Below are 19,148 nucleotides of genomic sequence, written 5' to 3'. Positions count from 1 at the left end.
TTGGCCAGACAGCAGGTCATTTCTAATGAGCAGACAGAGCAGTGGACAAGACAAGTGTTTTGTGCACTAATGGTAGCAGCACGAAGAGTTTCCAGGGAGGGTATGCAGGCACATCTAGGTGTAGATGCAAAGTGACCGTGGACTGCGAGCAGGTTTGCAATAGCCCATTTGGAAGGAGGATGTTATTTGGGAGCTGGGAAGGGCTATATAAACTTTTCAAAACAGCAAGAAGGCAACAAGCAAGAACTCCTTGGCAGAGTTGACCAATTCTTCAGATGGACTCCTTGCCTCTTCCTCTGTCCTTTTTTGAAGGACAAACCTTCTTGTCCTTCAAAAGCCATGTCTGTCTTTGTCACCTTCCTGTTTTCTAACTTTTCCACTCCTCCGTATCTGTCTTTAAAATCTATACTTTCAGAAGTTATCTTTGATCTGTGGTCTATATGCATTATACAGCTGCGTTCAAATTTGAAAATAGTTCTAATGAGTGAGCCTGCCTCTATGGAAATCTTTTTACAAGGTTTTAAATCAAGAGGTTGCTTTCTGTCAGCTGGGCTGGAGCAGTAATTCTTGTGTGCACTCTTACACAAGCGAAACATCGAGGGAGAATGATTTTTGTCCTGTTCCAGATGGAAGCTAAGCATACCAGTATGAGCAGTTGCTGCACATCAGGTGTGCAGTGGTAATTTATTAATCTGCACTTACTGAGCCATGAGCCTAATTTAGTGTGGTTTGTCTTTTATATTACTTCTTTTGAGAGCACAGTCATAACAGTTACGTCGTTCTTTATAAATGTATTCTTGGAGGCTTCCATTTAGACCTTACGTGCTTTTAGCAGACTAAGGCAAGTTTCTGCGCTGCTCCAAATCCACTCTTTCACCGGTATCCTTAACACAGCTACAAATTGCTTATTTATTCAGTTGATGATTGCTTGGTTTGGAACATTTGCTTTGGATATCAGTATAGACGTGTTTTAACTTCAGACCCGAGTTGAAGATGTACTTTGCATAAGATAAAATGTTCTTTGACTCCTGTTCCCAGGTATGCTCCTAGCTTAAATATGCAAACTCAGGGAGTATTAAGAACTGACGAACGTTACTGAAGATGTGCTCTTTCCACCAATGTCCAGAGTAGGCACAAAACGTTACAGTTATAGGTTTAGGGCATAAATCCTCACTCGTGTCTGAAAATGATTTCCAATAAATAAACCAGAGTTTTAGTAGCTTGCCTCTTCATAGGCCAAAATCATCCATGATATTAATTAGGTAAAATTCATTAAATTTGCACATGGGGTTTGTTTGACCTCTCAGATTTTTAGGAGGCTGCTAAAGGATCACAGGTGGTTCTCATTAAGAGAACAAAAAAGAAAACAGGATTATTTTATCCATCTGGTATGCTTTAAAAACAACAACAACAAAAACCCCACACCCTTCCAGCATCATTCACCAAGGACAACCAGAGCACAGTTTTTTAATTTGTTTTTTCAATAGCTGAAGCTCAGGAGGTTCTTGGTGATATCACAATGAAAAGCAAAAATACAACCAAAAAAACCCACCACCAACAACGACAAACAAAAACCTTGTGTAAATTCTCTACTCTTACCAGGGAAACTGACATTACAGCAACATACTCATCTGGCTTTGGAGGTGGGAGGACAACTAAATCACCAGACCAGCAACTTTCCCTTGGGAGAAAATGTCTGCTATAATGCAGGATGAGCTGATCTTACAGCAAGTCACTCTTATAGTGACTTAGAAGGTCTTATAGCAAGTCAGGGGGGCTTTTCGCATGGCAATTACTTCAAGAAGATATCAACAGCACAAATAGGCAATCAGATGCCCTGTTACTCGATGTTTGTATTTCTGTGCGGGTGTTCCTGCACTTCCAGGAACTCAGCAAGGATTACTTGGTAGTGTAGGCTTCGTTTTTTTGCTGTACTTTTTTTAAATGCTTTCCATTAACATTTAGGTCTTTTGGCCGTGATGTTCACTGATGTGCTGGTTTTGTATTACATGGTTAAAAATGTTATGGCCAAAGTTTAATAATTAAATCTATTATTAATGTCTCCTCAAGAAGATCAGAGGAAGGCCATGCATCTTTTGTTATTGTTGTTTCAGTGCTACGTGGCATGGGCTCCAAGAGAAAACAGATTAAAATATGAAGGTTGCCTTCTAAGGTAATATACCCCCTCAAAAAACAGTCTTCAGACTAGTGCAGAGTTGAAAAGCTAATAACCAAAACATTAGGAGATTTATCTTTTAATCAGCTACTTGTTATATGTGTAGGCGTGATTTCCATAAGCTTTGTCGTGTCCATGAGTGACAAATGCTTATTTTCCACATCTCTCTCAGTGGTCAGTACAAGGCCAGCTTGGCCTGCTTCATCAGCAACACTGTAAGGATAAAACTCCCTATGGGCTACCGCCTAAGGAGTAGGTTGAGTTGACTTCATCAAGATTCAAACATCACAGGAGATGCACTTCATGGTGCATTTAGAAGATTTTTAGCTGATGATTCTAATCTAGGTCTTCCCAAATTGGTGAGGGAGATGGCTGGGATTTTTTTGTTTTCATGTCAGTCTTAAATGGTCAAGTACCCCTTCCTAATTTAAGTCCTACAAAAATATTCCCAACAACATAACTGAACATCATGCACTCTGTTGGAGAGTGCATAAGTGTCTACTAGTGAAAAGATGTAGCAGAGTAAATCACTTCAAATGAAATCGTATTTTTGTGGAGCAAATTGCAGGCTACACAAAAGAAGAATAAGGCCATGGAAAGAAGGAAAATACTTGGCAGAGATTTGCCATTCTTCAGGAAGCAGTGAGCTGGAAATTAATAGGGAGAGAAGATATACTGTAAACCTCAAATTTACTTACCAGTTTGCCAGGCTGAAAAGATGAGTTTATGGAAGACAAAGGTTGTGAAACACAAAATAGGAAGCTGCATCACAAAATAGGAAGCTGCATAGATGCTGTCCATACATACCAGCTGACATGAGGACATGTTGGACCTCAGTGAGAATTCTTCCCTCAGGTACCATGGCTAAAGATGGAATTTCAGTCTCCATCGTATGCAAAATGTTGACTTATCAGAGAAGTTTCTGAAGTTCAGAAATACAAGAATTTGTGCAAAGGCTTTTAAAGTATCCTGTGTATTTATTAGAATACGGTGCTTCTGAAACCAATTTGATTTGTCTGTTTGAAGAAAAAACTCTACCTAATACAGGTGGCAAGAAAGTAGAATTTGGGGCTTAAATTCAACTGCAGCAACCTGATTTTTTTTTTTTTTTGCCAGCTGAAATATTAAACTTAGTAGATGGTAGAGTATTTTTTTAGACAATAATACATTACTTAAACAGAAGAACAGCACAGTGTTTAGCTATTGCAGGTTTTCTTTTTTTTCTTTAAACACGAGGCTTTTCCTAAAACACTATTGAAAAGCTTAATGCCATGAAGGAGTGTTCTCCAGGAATTTTAGTTTTTTTTCAGCCTTTCCAAATGCTCTAGAAACATACAGCATTCCAGCAACAGTGACTTTTTCACTAAAGACCAGATAAGGAGTAGGCAGTTCATGTAATTAATCGTTTGCTTTGAAAACCAATGTGAAAACAGTCACCCAAGTCATAAGGATGGGTGTTGTCTTGTACTCAAGGCAGCAGTGAATTGGCGTTTTGAAGAGCTGCCCTTGTAGTCTTGCCGGCACTGGTTTCTTTACCCAGACACTTATGAGTGTGTTGTGAACTTTTTGGACAAAATACAGGGATTTGTAGGCAGCTATGTAAGTTGTTTAATTTTGACCAGAGTTCTACATTAGCTTGATTCACGAGCCAAATCGCATCATCAATTTTTAAAGATTGGGGCTGAAAGTAACCAATTTGAGTGCATAGATTAGAAATAGCTGAAGTCAAATAAACACTGTACTTTACTCTGAAAAAAAAAAATGCTGATACCCTGTGCACTTAAGTACTGTTTCACTGTGACCAAAGGTGATGCACCTATTACATGTTATTAGAAGGATACGCATTTGAATTTTTGTTCTTAATATTACCTTAAAGTTATTTAATACTAAATTCAAGTTTAACAAACGAGATTAGCTTATATTCATAAATCAGCATGGGTTGGAAGAATTGAAATCATTCTCACTCTGAAAAGCTTGGAAGCTGCAAAATGCAGAGCTTGTCTCAGAGCTTTTCCACAAGTGTTTTTTGGGTGTCCCTAGGATAACTAGCTAACTACACTAAGGTATGTGTAACTAACTCACAGGAGAGATGTTCAGGGCTTTTGTTTAACAGGCATCATCTGGCAGGTAGCGTTCAAAGTTTGTTACAAGTGTTTGTTCACTTGAGTTTAAGCAAATATGCTTTGATTTTTATGTCATTAAATGTTTAGTAAATATAAGTTGCTGTGTGTTTATAGTTCTTGTTCTGCTAGTAGTTATGCAACATCTGTTTCCGTATGAGGAAAAAATATGAGCGAAGAGCTCTGCCTCTTTGGAAAATACTGAATTTCCACTGAGTATAGAATAACTGAAAACTGGTATTAGTTTATTAACACCACCAGCTTTGTTTTCATAATCAGTGACTTGTATCTGTCCTACTTATGTAACAAATGTGATATTATTATTGTTACTGTTGTTTATACCTAAGTGAGGTGATGCTCTTTCGGAAAAAGAGGAACGTTCCAGGAGACAAATATTTGTCTTTTTTAGTCATCTGATTGAGTCTCGCTGGAAGTTGGGGCTTTTGAGAAGAGAATGGGAATCTGCAGAATTTGTGCATCAAAATTCATTGGTACTTGCTCTACATAAATGTGTCTTGACCTTCCTCATTTATATGTAGAAATTTTGATGGTCTTCAGACCTTTGTGAGTAAAGGAGCAAGAGGCTATAAATTTAGTTTAACTCTTTTCCCAGTGTTCTGACAGAATCGAGGCCAACTGGGTGAGCTCTCCATGTTCTTTCTTCCTTGTTTCCCTTGAAAGAGAAGGTAATTGGCTCTGTAATTCATTAATGCTGATCTTCTTTAAACAGTAATAGAAAAGAAAATGAGTATGAGAAGTTAAGCCATATGCTCCTGATGCAGTTGGAACTGTGCATGAGCGGGGTACGCAGGAGGTCTGTGACCAAATACTGCTGATTTCTTCAATAAATGCCAGTTTGCTTTGTGTCAAATTTGCTGTCCAAAGTAAGCAAACCAGTGACTACCTTAAATTGAGCATGACTCAACTGTAGAAGGTGAATCAAACCTTTAAAAATAATATTTGTGGAGCTCCTCCTCTTGAGAGTCTAGGATCAATTTCATGTTGCACAAGCCTAAGGTGCAGCCGGTGGTAAAGGTGGCACAGAAATCAAACCAGACCCAGCCTTAGAGTAGGCTCCAAAGCCAGCTGGACCAAAACGCAATACTGCGCGGGAAACTTCTGGACATGGCGATTTAAATGTACATTTACAGAGAGGAAATATCTTGTGAAGGGTATGCTTCCTGATTCACCTACCAGTCTGCTTCTTGTTTAATACACATAGCTTACTGTTACTCCAGTGATACGGTATTCTGTGACTGCTTTAGCTGGGCCTCTTTGTAGGTGTTGGAACGCGAGCCCATGAATTTAAGAAGAGTATTGAATTTTGTTAACCCTTTTATCTTAAAAAAATTTCCCTGGACTCAAACAGTTAAGAAAAGGTTTCTTTCCGCAAGCAACTTCAAGTGTTTTCTAATTTTATATTCACATACCAGAACTGAAAATGATATTGCGAAGTCTGACAACCCCTTTGCCAACTACTTGCTCAGCCTTAATGATAAGAAATTGGCTAGTTTTGGAACATGGTGTTTTCGGGGTCTAATCCAGAAATCTGCTGGAATGTGTCAAAATTAATAGTTTGGAAACCAATGGCTGTACTTTCAAATTTGTATCTGCAGTTCAGCCACACCTATTAAAATAAAAGAAAATAATAGAATACTTTATATGTATATATATATTTTTTTCAAATTGAAAATACTGTTACACTGGAGCTTTGGGGAATTAAAAAAAAAATCCGTAGGTCCTTTAAAATCTTCAATCACTTCAGCATTTTTAACTTCATTTGTTTCAGTCACCTTGCATCTTCTGTTGAGTTTCATGATGATCTAGTGGGGATACAACAGCTTCTTCTGTCATTGTTTTGTTCTTCTTTATGAAGTTAGAAACTCGTTACCTCTGGGCCTTAAACTTTCTAAGCAATGATCCTTTCAGTTTCTGCCTGTGATTCTGAAGGTTGCAGATGTCTTCTCCCATTCTACCTGGCAGGGAAAGCCTGTGACAGTGCTTGCCTTTTTTACCTGCTACTCAGTGCAGCCCAAACTGACTTCAGTCCTCAGGACGGCCTTTGGCCTCTCTTCAGTCAGCTATGTTGAAATATTCATACTGGCTGTTGGTGAAATGAAACTCAGTGGTCCTCAGTGAGCTGATGCGTATTGCCACTTGGGAAGTCAACACCCAAGTACAGCATCCTGAAGCAGTGCTGGAAAATGTAGAGTACACTTCAGAGCTGAGTGAGGTTCCTGGGGCAGGCTGGCTATGAACTGAATCCGAAGAAAAACAAAAAATGATGCGATGAACTTCTGAAAATTATGTTTTAAGGCTTCTGGGCGTGTTACACAATGAGCACGAGGTCTTTAGTACCAGCTGTTTGACTTCACAGATATGCTGTTGTTACACCAGCCTACCTCCTAAACTAGACAAAACATTACCTTAACAAGGACAGCGTGGATCCCTGTGCTGACATCCCTAGCCTGCTAGCACTACATACACTTAGTAGTGCCAATACAGTACTACTAATTATACAGTACTGCTAAGTACAATATAGTGTCTTGAGATCCATACTAAATTTCTGTGTGGACATACCCCAAGATAAGAGAGTCCTACCAGTCTCTAGCTCAGATACAGTTTATCATCTGGAGTGAGCATATGATGTATTTATTTCCATTAATATTCAGGTTGGAAGGGAAGTGAACTAATTTTTGGGGTTTGGACAACTAAAAGAACGCTGTTCAGATGCCTAGAGCTCCCACCCTTGCTACCACTGTGACTTTCTTGTTTGGAGACAGATTTCCTCAAAGCTTGTTTACGAGAACACCAGTTTATTTGGGTATCTGCGTTAAACCAGAAACATCTTGTACTCTTTCCGTTCTCATTGTTTAAGTTTTGCATGAACAGGTCATTTTAAATACTGCACAGTGTATCATTTGAAATGTCCTGCATGTGATTTTTGGCTCCTAGATCTGTTATGCAAATCAAAATCTGATTGTCCTGAAGACTGAGCTTTCTGCTACAGTCTGAACAACGCTGAAATTTCTTGGTTTTGGAAAAATGAATTTCCTGTTGTGTCCGTCTGGCGCATACGGCTGAGAATTCACTAGCATCACCAGAGCGATGGAGCAAGCCAAGAACAAACATTTGGCATGTTCCAACCTGAAAAAGCCTCATTTCAAAATCAAAACATGCATATGTGTGTACTCAGAATGTAGTAAATGCTTAAAAGCTGGACCAGAATGAAAAACGTGTCAGTATTGCTGTTGTCCCTTCTTCAGTGAAGGTTGCATCAGCCATGTTTTTCCCAAGACACGGTTTGTGAGCTGGAAATTTTCTTCCCGGTGAAGTGAGTGAATAACAAGTTTTTCAAGGGAGCTGAAGTGCAGTAGGCCCATTATGAACCTCATCTTAATGTAAATCTGTCATGGCTGCTTTCATCCATTTTACAGGTATCAGAGATGTCCCAGTTTCTTCTAAGGCTTTGACTCATCTGTCTCTCCCTTTTATCATGGGTTTAGCTTCCAAGACCTGAGAGTATTTCTTGGTTGTTTTGTTGTTGGTGGTTTTTGCTTTTTTTTTTTTTTTCCCAACATAGATCTGCTAACAGCTTCATACCCAAGATACAGAAAAGAGTTCTGTTTAGTCAATGTGGACATAAATTAAATCTTCCTAATAGAGCTTTTCAAAAATAGGCCATATTGAAATTGCCTTGGCTTCTCATGGTTTCAGTTCTTACTGATCTGCATCTTCTCTGCAGGCAGGCTTTTGGCTCTCGTGCTTTAAGGCATGTGATAAGAGGCAAGCATGGAAGTGTTTGGGGAGGCTCATGACTCCTTCACTAGTAATAAAGTTCCAAAAAAAATATCGCTGTATATGCAAACAAACAAAAAATCTGTTAAAAAAGAGAGTAATAGCTTGTAGTCTACTGTGTGTTATACCTAATATTGTAGATCGTGGAATTAAGCATAGGTAGTTCATGGTTGTTACAGAGTTTATGACTGAAGGTGAGAGTAGTGTTTCTGGCAGAAGTTGTCTTTTTAACATGAACATAGGCTGATTCTCCCCAGGCAAATACAGCTGCCAAACTTCTATGCAAGATCCTCAGACCTTTCATTTTCATGTCATGATCACATATTTTACTTGAAAAACTTTTTTTTTTTTCCCTGAATTTTAAAGATGTTACAAAGTTCAAAATGTTTGCTGGAACATAACTAATTAACAATTTTTTGAAAGAGCTTCAAATGTCAAGATAAGCACACACAGTAAGTGCCAGATAAAATAAAAATGAAATATTGAACAGAATTAGTCATACTTTAAGATTGTGTCTCTTGATTCTGAAAGTTTTTGTTTTAGTGCAAGTCCCATTGGACTCATCAGAATAATTTCTCTGTTTTGAACTGGATTTCCTGTTCACATATGAAGTAATACTTCAGGAAAGGTTTTCCTGGCTGAAACATACAGTGATAATAATTTAAAAAAAAATAAAGATATTAACTTCATTTTGCATTTCTAATTGGAGAGAAAACATTTATCACTTGTTGCTTGAGGAGATGGAACAGGAAGTAGCTTCTTACCAATCTGTATTATATGCACAAAATCCCCTATATTCTTGTCCAGAAAAAAAAATAAAATCTAATTTTAAGAACATGCATGTCTCTCTAGTCGTCATAAAAACAATGAAAACATTATGGCTTTTAAAAAGATGCAGCAGACACGTATCTTAGGGAATTTTCTATTTTATCAACTGGAAAAATAGTACCTGAAGATTTATTTTTGTTAATGCATTTAATTACACAAGTTATCCATGCACAAAATAAAGGCTTTCCAAGGCAAGCTGAAGTATCCAATAATGATGAAATGTATAAACTGAGATTTGGATGGGGAAAGGTGTTGGGATTCTGTTAGGGAAACTGTCATTTGTAGTGGACCAGGAGTGAAGCTTAGATAACTTGGCCTAGTTATTCTGCACACGCAGTCTAAATTGATGAGTAGTTGATCTTCATTAATTAAGTAAAACAGACTTAAGACAGTCCATCTAGCAAGTGACACTTGTAGTAATGCATTTTTCTAATTTGTTGTTTCACTGGTTGTTTCTGAGCATGGATGATATGTGTATTTCATCATAAGTAATTTGATTTTATAGGCCAAATCCTTGTTTGGTGACCAGAGCTGCTTATCTCGATGTCCTTGTGATGCTGAGTACTCACCTGGGGAAGCTGCAGAAGCAAGGTAAGTCAAATGTGCTGCTCTAGAAATCAGATTGAATATCTATGTGGAAATTTCTAAGCTGTGTTGAATCTAGAGAGACGATAATATATTACTTGTACTTGCGGTATCTACTGAGTGTTGGAGTCCTTCAGGTGATCTAGCTGCTTCATATAAAAGGGCCATTTATTATGCCTTCTGTAGAGCTAGTCCTGGAGACTGGTGATAAGAATGGGATACTGCTCCGGGTCAAAGCTTGAAGCGATGATTTTGCAGTATTCCTAATCCTAGAACTGTGTAACCACAGAAAAGATGTCCTCCAGTTTTCCAAAATGTTTTGCTGAACCAAGGCTATAAAAACAAGCAAACCACAGAACGTTCCTGCTTTAATCTTTCTCCAAAACCATGGAGACCTTCTGAGACACCTGGAATTCTTTCAGAGAAATAGCATTTCTTCATATTTAGAAGTTTTATAAGAAAGAACTATGAGAACTTGTCTCTTTTATATTGATTTGTTATCACTGTAAAGTTTTTGAAGGACCAATCAGAATTATCAGTGGTTTTAATGATTGCAGGGTGTTGCTTGCAACAACACAAAATGTACTGTAAGCTATAGGGAAGAAAAAGGAAGGGATACCCTCCCAAGTGTGACTGTGTATAGGCAACTTTAGGTCAGGTGTAACTAGCTTCCTTGTGTGCCTGTCCATTTCTTAAAAACAACAGAATAATGAATTAACTTATCAGTCTAGGAAGGGAGTTAAAGAATAGTTCTTTTTTTCTTTTTTGTTTTTCATTAAAATTCTTAGTAACTAATTTTAATACTGCATTTAATGCTTTGGAAGAGTTCTTCATTTCAGATAGTCTTCTTTTGGGGGCTGTTCATTTTAAAACTAATCCCTTCTGTTTGTGGTGTATGGCAGGTGCTATTTTACTCAGATCTTTTGTAGAAGTATTCCTTTTAATTCCATAACTGCTGTTCATGTGCTTTCTTACGAACACGCAGCTCAAGCAGTTGCTCAGTGTTGGGTAGCACTGGCACTACCACATGCCTATAAAGAGCGATAGCTCTCTGGAAGATGAGTTGGTGATGATTGTGTCTGAAAAGAACTTGTTCGGGTAGGGTGATGCAGAATCTAGCCCTTAATAAACTTACGTATACAGAAAACAACTCTCACATGTGGGTTCCACTCTATCAGAGGAAGACAGGGCGATACGGGACTCTTGGGGATGGGTCAGATCTTTCATGTGCTGTGAAGAGTCAGCCTCTCACATGGGTCCCAGATGCTAAGGTCTACTGATCAGTAAAGGGAATTTCCAGATGATGTTGCACCATAGTTCTCATTCCATCACGTACTGACCACTGTGTTTGACTTAGATACGGGCTACATGCTGTATAGGGAGGAATGCACTATAAAGCAGTTTCGACATGGCCTGCCTGCAGGGAGGAGTTTTTCTCCTGACTCCTTAATGTTTGTTTTGGGTGGGCTATATCTATAATCAGTAATTGCCTTGTTATAATATACGTTTACTTAAGTTTCATAAATCGTGATATGCCACTGGCCTTGGTGATTATCCTTTGTAATAAATTAAAAAAATAATAAAAAAATCTAGCTCTGTATCACATCTAACAAAAAAAAAGTCCCTTCTGACAGATTTGGGCTCATCTTTCCTCATTTTCACAAGTACTCTGTTAATAGTAGCTCCTCTTTGGAATTAGTTTTCACACTTTCCTTTTAATCCTAATCGTCTACCTTTTCATCTCTTGTGATGTGAATCATCCCAGTCTTTATGTGTTCTCTTCATGTTAATTTTTTTTCCCTCTGCTTCTGATGATTCTCATCACTCACCCCTCAACTCTATTTCTGTATTTCCTTTTCCAGGTGAGTGCTCTTCCTTTGTTTACTTAATGGGCTTCCTATATCCTTTATCACTCTGTTTCCTATTTCTATTTTCTTTAAATAACTGCTGCACATTTGCAAAAGTCTCTATTGACCTCTCCGCACTAGGAAACTCCTCTCTTTTTTCAATGCCCCTGACCAGTGAAGAATAGCCCTTTGAGCCTGAGGGACTGCAGCATGCTGTGGCTGGATTACGGGCTGTACTGGATTCATTTGTTTTCCAGAGCTCGTATGGAGTGTTCTGAATGTGAGTGCTGTATGGTAGAAGAGTTTCTCTAGAAGGGAAGCAATTATTTTTGCAGACGCTATCTGTTGAGGGACAGTTCATTAGAATAACAGAATCATTAACATTGTCTTACTTAAAAATGTCATTCCTATGTAAATTTAAAATGATGCATTTCAGGCAGTATCTATGGAGAGTAAAAACTTAGAATGGAAATTTGTTTTTGAAAACTTGAAGATACATTAGGGGCAATTTTATATATCAAATGCAGAAGCACTTCTGAAGTGAAGAAGTAATATGTTTATATTAACTAGAACCTGAGTGTCCCATGACATAGTGAAAGACTGAACTCAGCAGTTAAAAATGAATGTTTTGAGTCTCACATTAAAATGTTCTGTAAGGAATAATTATTTTCTGAAGCTTTATACTTCTCTGAGATCAAATATCTTACTCATACATGTGTATCTCTGGTTGTGAGCCAATTTTTCTGTTTTAATCTTGATTTGTAAAGTTGTTTCAATGAATAAAGGGTGAAGGACAAATCCAAATAAAACTGTTTCTTGATGTGTTTATCTAAGGGGCCCCAGGAAGTGCTGTATATGAGTTCCAGGCCACAGGCTGAAACTGATTTTCATCAACATAAACGGGAATGCAATGTAATGAGTCTGCAACTGGTTAAAATCAGACCACTTCTAATTGATTATGCCTGTCTAAAGGAGCTACAATTACAAAGAGATTTTCAGTGTACAACCCGGTCTGGGCCTTTCCTATGTTACGATTATTTTCTGTAAGTGATTTGTTGTCTTCAATTAATAAAATCTGTCTCTTAAAGTGCAGGACAGCCCTTAGGGAATTTACTTCACAAATTCAAAACAATTTAAAATGTCAGATAAGGAGGGCAGGGAGTAATGGATACCAAAAGCATATTTTTCCAGCTAAAATTTTATTGCTAGCCAAATGATGATTATTTATCTTAAACCAAAACAACATCAAAAACAACGACAACAACCAAACAAAAAACCCTATAGTTATTCTGATTTGTGGATTTGGACAGAAATGTTACCTTATTCATGTCTGTTGGAAAATACAGCTTTCTTTTCCTGAGTTGGTATGCGAAATTTGGAGCCTTTGTTTCATCTCCTGATGAGGGTCTTCTGATGTACAGAAACAATACATAATGCCAAGATTATGTAATTTACTTTTTTTTTTTTGCCTTTTTCAGTAACCATTTGCAGTTAGAATGCAGAAGAGACTGAATCAAGCCATTTTTAAAAACAAAAATGGTAAAATCTATAGATAAAAACACTATTTTTTCCTTCATTGGAAGCAAACAAAAATTCTTACAAGATGTACGATTAGTTAGGATGAGCTAATGCTCATCGAATGCTTCAGTATTAATTGTGATTAATAATAATATGCAGTAAATTTGTTCTTGCACACCTCTTTGATGTATTGTTTCCACAGTAACTGTTTTTACAGAATCATATGTCTGAAGCCTTTCCAGTCTAACGGGTGGAACAATGCAGTCCTCTTCCAGAGGATTTTCTGGTGCTTGTACCCTGCTAAAGGGCAGTTAAGTTATTCCTCCACAGGTGAAACAGCACCGAAGTGGGTTGTTCAGGAACAGAGGGAAGTTTCAAAACTTCATGCTTCAAACAGTACTGGAGGAAGCAAATAACACAGGAATTTTTGGAGGGGAAAAATGCCTCTGAGTCCAGGTGACATTTACCAGGCGTGTCCAGCCTTAGCTGTGTTTGTTTGTAAACTCGCAAGTCTTGATCTGGGGGTGTCAGGAGGAGGTCTCCCAAGCTGTCGTGCTACAGATCCAGGTGAGGATATGTAGTGTCCGACTGACACTGTTATGCACTGTACTCCGGTTATGCATTATCCTCCGATGCTCTCAGAGATGGGCTTTGCAAGGGGCAGAATACCAGACTGCAGAGAGGCTACGCTGTGTTACAGTGCTTCAGAGGATAAGATTCCTCTCTGAATATTTGAACTTTTGACAGGCGTCACAGACATTCCTGCTTTTAATTTTTCTTCTGGAAATTAATGTGTGAAGCTAAACAGTAAGATGAGACATTGCTGCGATCCTGCCATGTTGCTAACACAGGAGCCAGGGCAGTGCACTGCGGCGTAAGCTCAGATTAAGATGTTCTTTCTGTCTGTAACAGATGACGAATGCCAAAAAGCAAAGTGGTCAAATTTTCTTTCTTGCTGGCCTTTCAGAACACTTTTCTTATAGTATTGTGTACAAATTGTGAAGGATACAATTCACGAAAATATACTTGACTAATAAAAGTAAATTTTACCCTGGGTTGTGTTTAAAAAAAAAAAAACACAAAAAACACTTCTCCATAAACAATATTCCATTGTGTTGATAAAGCAAGTCAATATAAATGTAATGGGGTGCAGAACACAAGTCAGGGAAAAGATGAAAGGGAAAATCTGCTAAAGATAATCCTCTCTGGTCATTCTTTTATCTTATATGCATACTGTCAGTCTCCTGGTTGGTTTAACCTGTTATTGAGTATAGTGTATTAAAATTTTGAGTTCATTGAGAATGAGAAGACATTTCAATAGGAAATCAAAGTTGCGAATCTGTAATTTAGAAGAAGAAGCCACTTGAAGTCTAGCCAAGCATTTTTCCTTTCTGCGTTTGTAGGGGAAAGATTTATAAAAGTTCTTGTGATTAAACAAACTCCAGTGTTGTTGTCGTCAGTGGTAACGAAGTTACTCAGTGTTTATATAATTAATACTGTTCATAAATATCCAGTTTTGGTATCAAAATGCAGCAGCCAGTATTCTGCTCTCAGTAATACATTTTTCCTTGAGTTTTGGAAACGAGCATTTCCATTTTCTTGCTGTCTTCCAAGCAGCTTAACCTTTTGTAGGTACAGCTTAGTTAAGACTTAAGACTCTTAAATCTCCTTTTGATCAGCTGGAGCAATTGCTTTTTTTTTTTTTAAAAAAAAAAAAGTGCATTGCATATTTATGTATGAGATCAGAAATATGGGCAATTATGTACAACTGTTTTTATCCTAATCCCCTTTTGTTGATGTTTTCTTATGTGACAGAATACTGTGTTTTAAGTAACATATATTGAAATACCATTCTCTTAGTTACACTTGGTCTTTTTAATTTGTAGTTACGTATTGGTTGAAATAGTGTGTAAATGTCTAGATGCTTTGCAATGAAAACAAAATTTATTTATTTTTTAAGTAGGAATCTCTTAAACATTTTGCCTGAATGAAATTGTAGTTAAAGGACTTTCAAATAGCATTTGAAGGCTGTGCCCACAGTTTTATTTTTCTGCTATCTATTGTACTTCTTTCTTTTTCTTGTTTTGAAAGGAAGCTAAATGGTAAGTAAGGTGAGTTTTCCTGCAGGCTAACTTAGAATCTGATAATGTCTACATGGTAAAAATTTGGCAGGAATAAATGGGTTAGTTATTTTAATCATACTTTAACTTCCTTTACCTAAATTCCTAAGAAGTGTAGCCAAACAATTATTGTGAACAAAAACATTGGCAGTTTGCTAATGCATGTTTTGATTATTTGGTCTAATTATCTTAGGAAAAAAAAATCCATCTGAACAAATTGAAAGCAATTTTTGTTCATTATGTCACAAATTATATAAACTCAGTGTGCCAGTGTTTTGTCTGTGGCACTTGGTCAGTGTTACTGTTTTGATTCGAGGAAGGTAAAGATTTATAATGTATTTACAGCATCATCTGAATGGTCTGTGCCTACTGACATTGCAGTAGACAAGTCAAAAGGAAGTGTAGACAGGTAACCAATATTCTAATTCAATACGTATAGGTCTGCTTGTTCTTAAGTATCTTTGCATTATGGTCTAAAGATTCATCAACATGGCTTGCATTTTTGTTGTTTTGTTTTACCAGCATGCATTCAAAATAAGATCTTACTTTAAACATGAACCTTCCCTTTCCATTGTAGCTCATAATTGATGAACTTCAAGATGACAAAGAAGTAGCTTCCCATTTTACATATGGAATGCTCTCTGGTGCTGGGATTATAGAGATCATTGGTATCGCCAGCTCTTGATGATTTAGCATGGTATTTGAATTCCCTTTTTAAAACACTCAAATGAGTCTCTCATTCTGGGCTTATGAAGCTTTCACCTCATCTGGAAAAGCCAGTACCCCCCGTATCCATCAGCACTGTTGATGTCAGAATTGCCCAGCACAACATGGTCACTGCATTTTTGTGACTGTGCCAAATAAAGCTGAAACCAGAATATCCACATCACTGGCAGACAGGAGAATGAAAGAGCTGAGGATCGGATCGTTGGAGGGCCAAGATACAGGGAGTGGTTTGTGGTTACACAGACAGTAAAATGCTAGGGGCAGACTGAGTGCCAGACGTGCTGTGGTGGCCAGAAGGCATCACAGAAGTGAGTGGGAGACAGTAAAGCAAACTGACCAAGACTGGAGGGAATAAATGCTGGGAGAAAGGAGGAGGGGGCGTGTAAAGCCAACAGGTAGTCAAGGAAATCCAAGAGGTAGGACGTGCACTGGTGACAGAGACACAGGAGGAGGAGAGGAGAAGTATTTTCAAAAAGATGGAGGAGTACATGGTAAAAGGAGGAGGGCTGTGGAAGGTAGAGCGTAGTATTGCTAAGATGCTTTGCTGAGTTGGGACTATGGAAAGGTGTTATAGGAAATGAGCAACCATTGGGCAGAGGGGTGTTGATCGTGGTTAATGTCAGCTTTTAAGATTCCCTTGTGACAACGGAGAGTGCTCATCCTTATGAAAGCATTTCAGGTTCTCTTTAGGTTCCAGCATGTTGCACTGACTGACCGGCATTGCCTCATGGCTTTCTATCTATGAAACAGAAAAAAGAAAAAAAAAGTAAAACTTGGTACTGTTCGAGAGAGAAACAATAAGAAAAAGACAGTCTCAGTGTCCAGATCGAGTGCTTTTTTTTCCTGTTCAGAACTTTCCCTTTATACTTTAGCAAATGCAGTGGGATGCTTCTGTCTGCTGTAGTAAATTATCAGTGGATTCTGGTGGTCCCTCCTGTTTGTAGTTTTGGATTGTGTTGTGAGTACTGATGCTTAGTCTCTGATGTTGAAGATATTGCAGGAATCTTTAAAAGAAAACATCCTACTTAAAATACGGCCTTCCCCTGATCGTAAACACTTATCTTAGTTCTGCATTGCAATAAAAGAGACTCTTCTGTTCTTTGTTTCTTCTTCTCATTTACCAGTGACTTCTCCTAATCCACTTCTAATAAAAAGGGAAAATATTAAATAAAATACTTTTCCTTGATACTCATCTAGGAAAATCTTTTCTTAGCTCTGATTACATTTCAGCCTTCCCTGTATTCCTGCAGCCTCTTCAGATAGCCTTGGATAGATGGTAGTTTTCGGGTGCAAAGGATTTTAACCTCTCCTCAGTCCATAAAAGATTCCAACTTCCTGCAGATCTTGGTGAATGATGCTGAATATCCAGATTTTTGGTGTTTGGACCATGTTCCCTTCCCATAACATTGTAATGCAGACGCAGCAACATGTTGTTGTTGCCGTTGTAATTTTTATTGTCTGACTTCGCAGTGTGTCAGTATGATTTCCGGTGTCTGTAATAATTTCTTCCCTTTCCCCCTACTTTGTTCTTGTCTTCTGGAACCTCTAGTAGGAAGATGGTAGATGGCATGGATGCTCAAGGGGCTGCATGCAGGAATTGATCTTTATCTATAGTGCGAAAATACTTTAAAGTATCATAATCACATATTCAGAAAAAAAGCTCACACAAGAGGTGTCAAATTGGCAGTAGCCTAAATAGGCTTTGTAAAGTTACCTGCTGTAACAGAAATACATAACCAGTGCTGTACGTCAGCTGACAAGATGATGAAACTTCAGGTTTTAAATATAGAAGGAGTTCAAATGGTTTCTGTCACTGTTGGTTGTACTGTAGAACTGAGGTGAAAGATTGGCTGAGTTGTCCATAGCTGGCAGCTTGCTGATTCCCAAACAGGCAAGTTTCCCTGTTCTTTCTGTATGCATCTAGTTATTCCATAGCCTGTCCTCAGCATAGAACTTGCTCACAAATAGGATAAAAAGGCAAACCTTCAAACCTACCCCCTTCCCCAAATGACAAACCCTGTCAAAATTCTATGTCCCTTACTGTCAATAATAATTTTTTTCCAACCAGTCTTCTGAACTAGTATAGGGAATGCATATTTTGAGTTAGAGATCTACTTTCCTAAGTATTAGTTGTCTCTGCTGATGATACGGATGTTGTGTGTGTATCTCAGTGTTGCAGACATAAAGGGATTGAGGAAGACTGAGATGTTCGTGCGCTGTGGTGCAGAGAACCAAGTGGTTGTGTAAGATGTGTCGCTTCCTAGAAAAGAGTCTTCCTGTCCCACACAAATGAGGCAATCCTTAAAGGGGGGAAAAAATAATCCACTTAATTCCTGGGGGCTTTTCTGCATCTCTCGGCATCCTGGAGAAGACTGCCCTTTGCTAGGATCCATGTTACGTCAGCCAAAATTTGTTCTTTCTTGCAGCAGCTGGTTGTTGAAATTGTACAGTATTTTTTGTTTGTAAATAAAAGTGTGCCTCTACTGCGTCTTAACAGCACCAGACATTTACTCTGGGAACCAGTGTGCTTTTTTTGTTTAGTCAGATACTTTGATTTAAGCCAAAGAAAAGAGTTTACTTAAAGTTAAGCAGAGGAGAAAACATTTACATGAAAGCCAGGAAAGATTTCATAGAGACAGAGTTGAAGGCAGGAATATTTCCACTGTGCTGTAATAGGATGGGTTTCTTTCCTTCTGTACGTATTTGTGTGAAAAAGAGTGTTGGAGTGTGTAGACCACAAGATGAATGTAGAAGGATTTGCTCTGTGGTGCTCTGAGGCTAAGCAGAAATGCAGACAATCGTATTTTGCTGTCAGTCTTCCTGTTGAGACATCCAATTTTGAAGAGACCTGTAAAATAGATGAGCCAGGCTGCCCAGTCCTTCACAACAACATGGGAAAAACAGAAGTCATCCAGAAGGCTTCCAGAAGAGAAAAAGCATCTGATAGGCACCAAAGGAGAGCATCTGTGCCATAAAGCTATTGCATTGCAGTCTCTGCAAGCTTAGGAGTTCTAGGAGCTAGTAGCTCTGCCAGGTTTCTATATGGAAATAATTTTCTCCTCCAAAGAAGACGACACAGGGTGAGGCTATGTTGGCCTTGCAAAATTCAAGTGAAACATCAGATCTGAAACGTAGAGCATGGCCAGCTCCTGGCTTTCACAGGAGGGTCACTGCTCGCTCTCATAGCTGTTCCTCAGTGTAAAGCAACGCTGATAGGACACAAGGCACTTCTTGCAAGTCTTAGGAACACCCAGGTGGTACGAACAGCTAGGGGAAGAGCGTGTTGCCAAAATGTGGCCGAGGGCAGCAGGTAGAAAGCTCTGAAACTGAAGCCATTTCTCTTCTGGAACCGAGGCACTTGAACTCAAACCTTTTTATTTCAAGTGCTTGGGACTGCTTCTGTTGTAAAACCGATGTCTGTGGAGTCTGG

At 38.4% G+C, this 19,148-nt stretch overlaps 1 protein-coding gene across 2 annotated transcripts in view; it reads left to right on the top strand.

Moving 5' to 3' along the window:
• THADA (THADA armadillo repeat containing) overlaps positions 1–19,148 on the top strand; it is a 166,320-nt gene that overhangs the window by 107,618 nt on the left and 39,554 nt on the right. For both annotated transcript variants that reach the window (XM_080586672.1, XM_080586673.1), the window contains exon 31: positions 9,428–9,513. In XM_080586672.1, coding sequence (XP_080442798.1) covers positions 9,428–9,513 — 86 coding nt within the window. The remainder of the gene's footprint in view (positions 1–9,427; positions 9,514–19,148) is intronic.

The sequence above is a fragment of the Anser brachyrhynchus genome, assembly GCF_964034855.1.
Source record: "Anser brachyrhynchus genome assembly, chromosome: 3".
Taxonomy (NCBI): Eukaryota; Metazoa; Chordata; class Aves; order Anseriformes; family Anatidae; genus Anser; species Anser brachyrhynchus.
The sequence above is the reverse complement of the archived record's forward strand: the minus strand, read 5'-3'. Positions and strand labels throughout refer to the sequence as shown.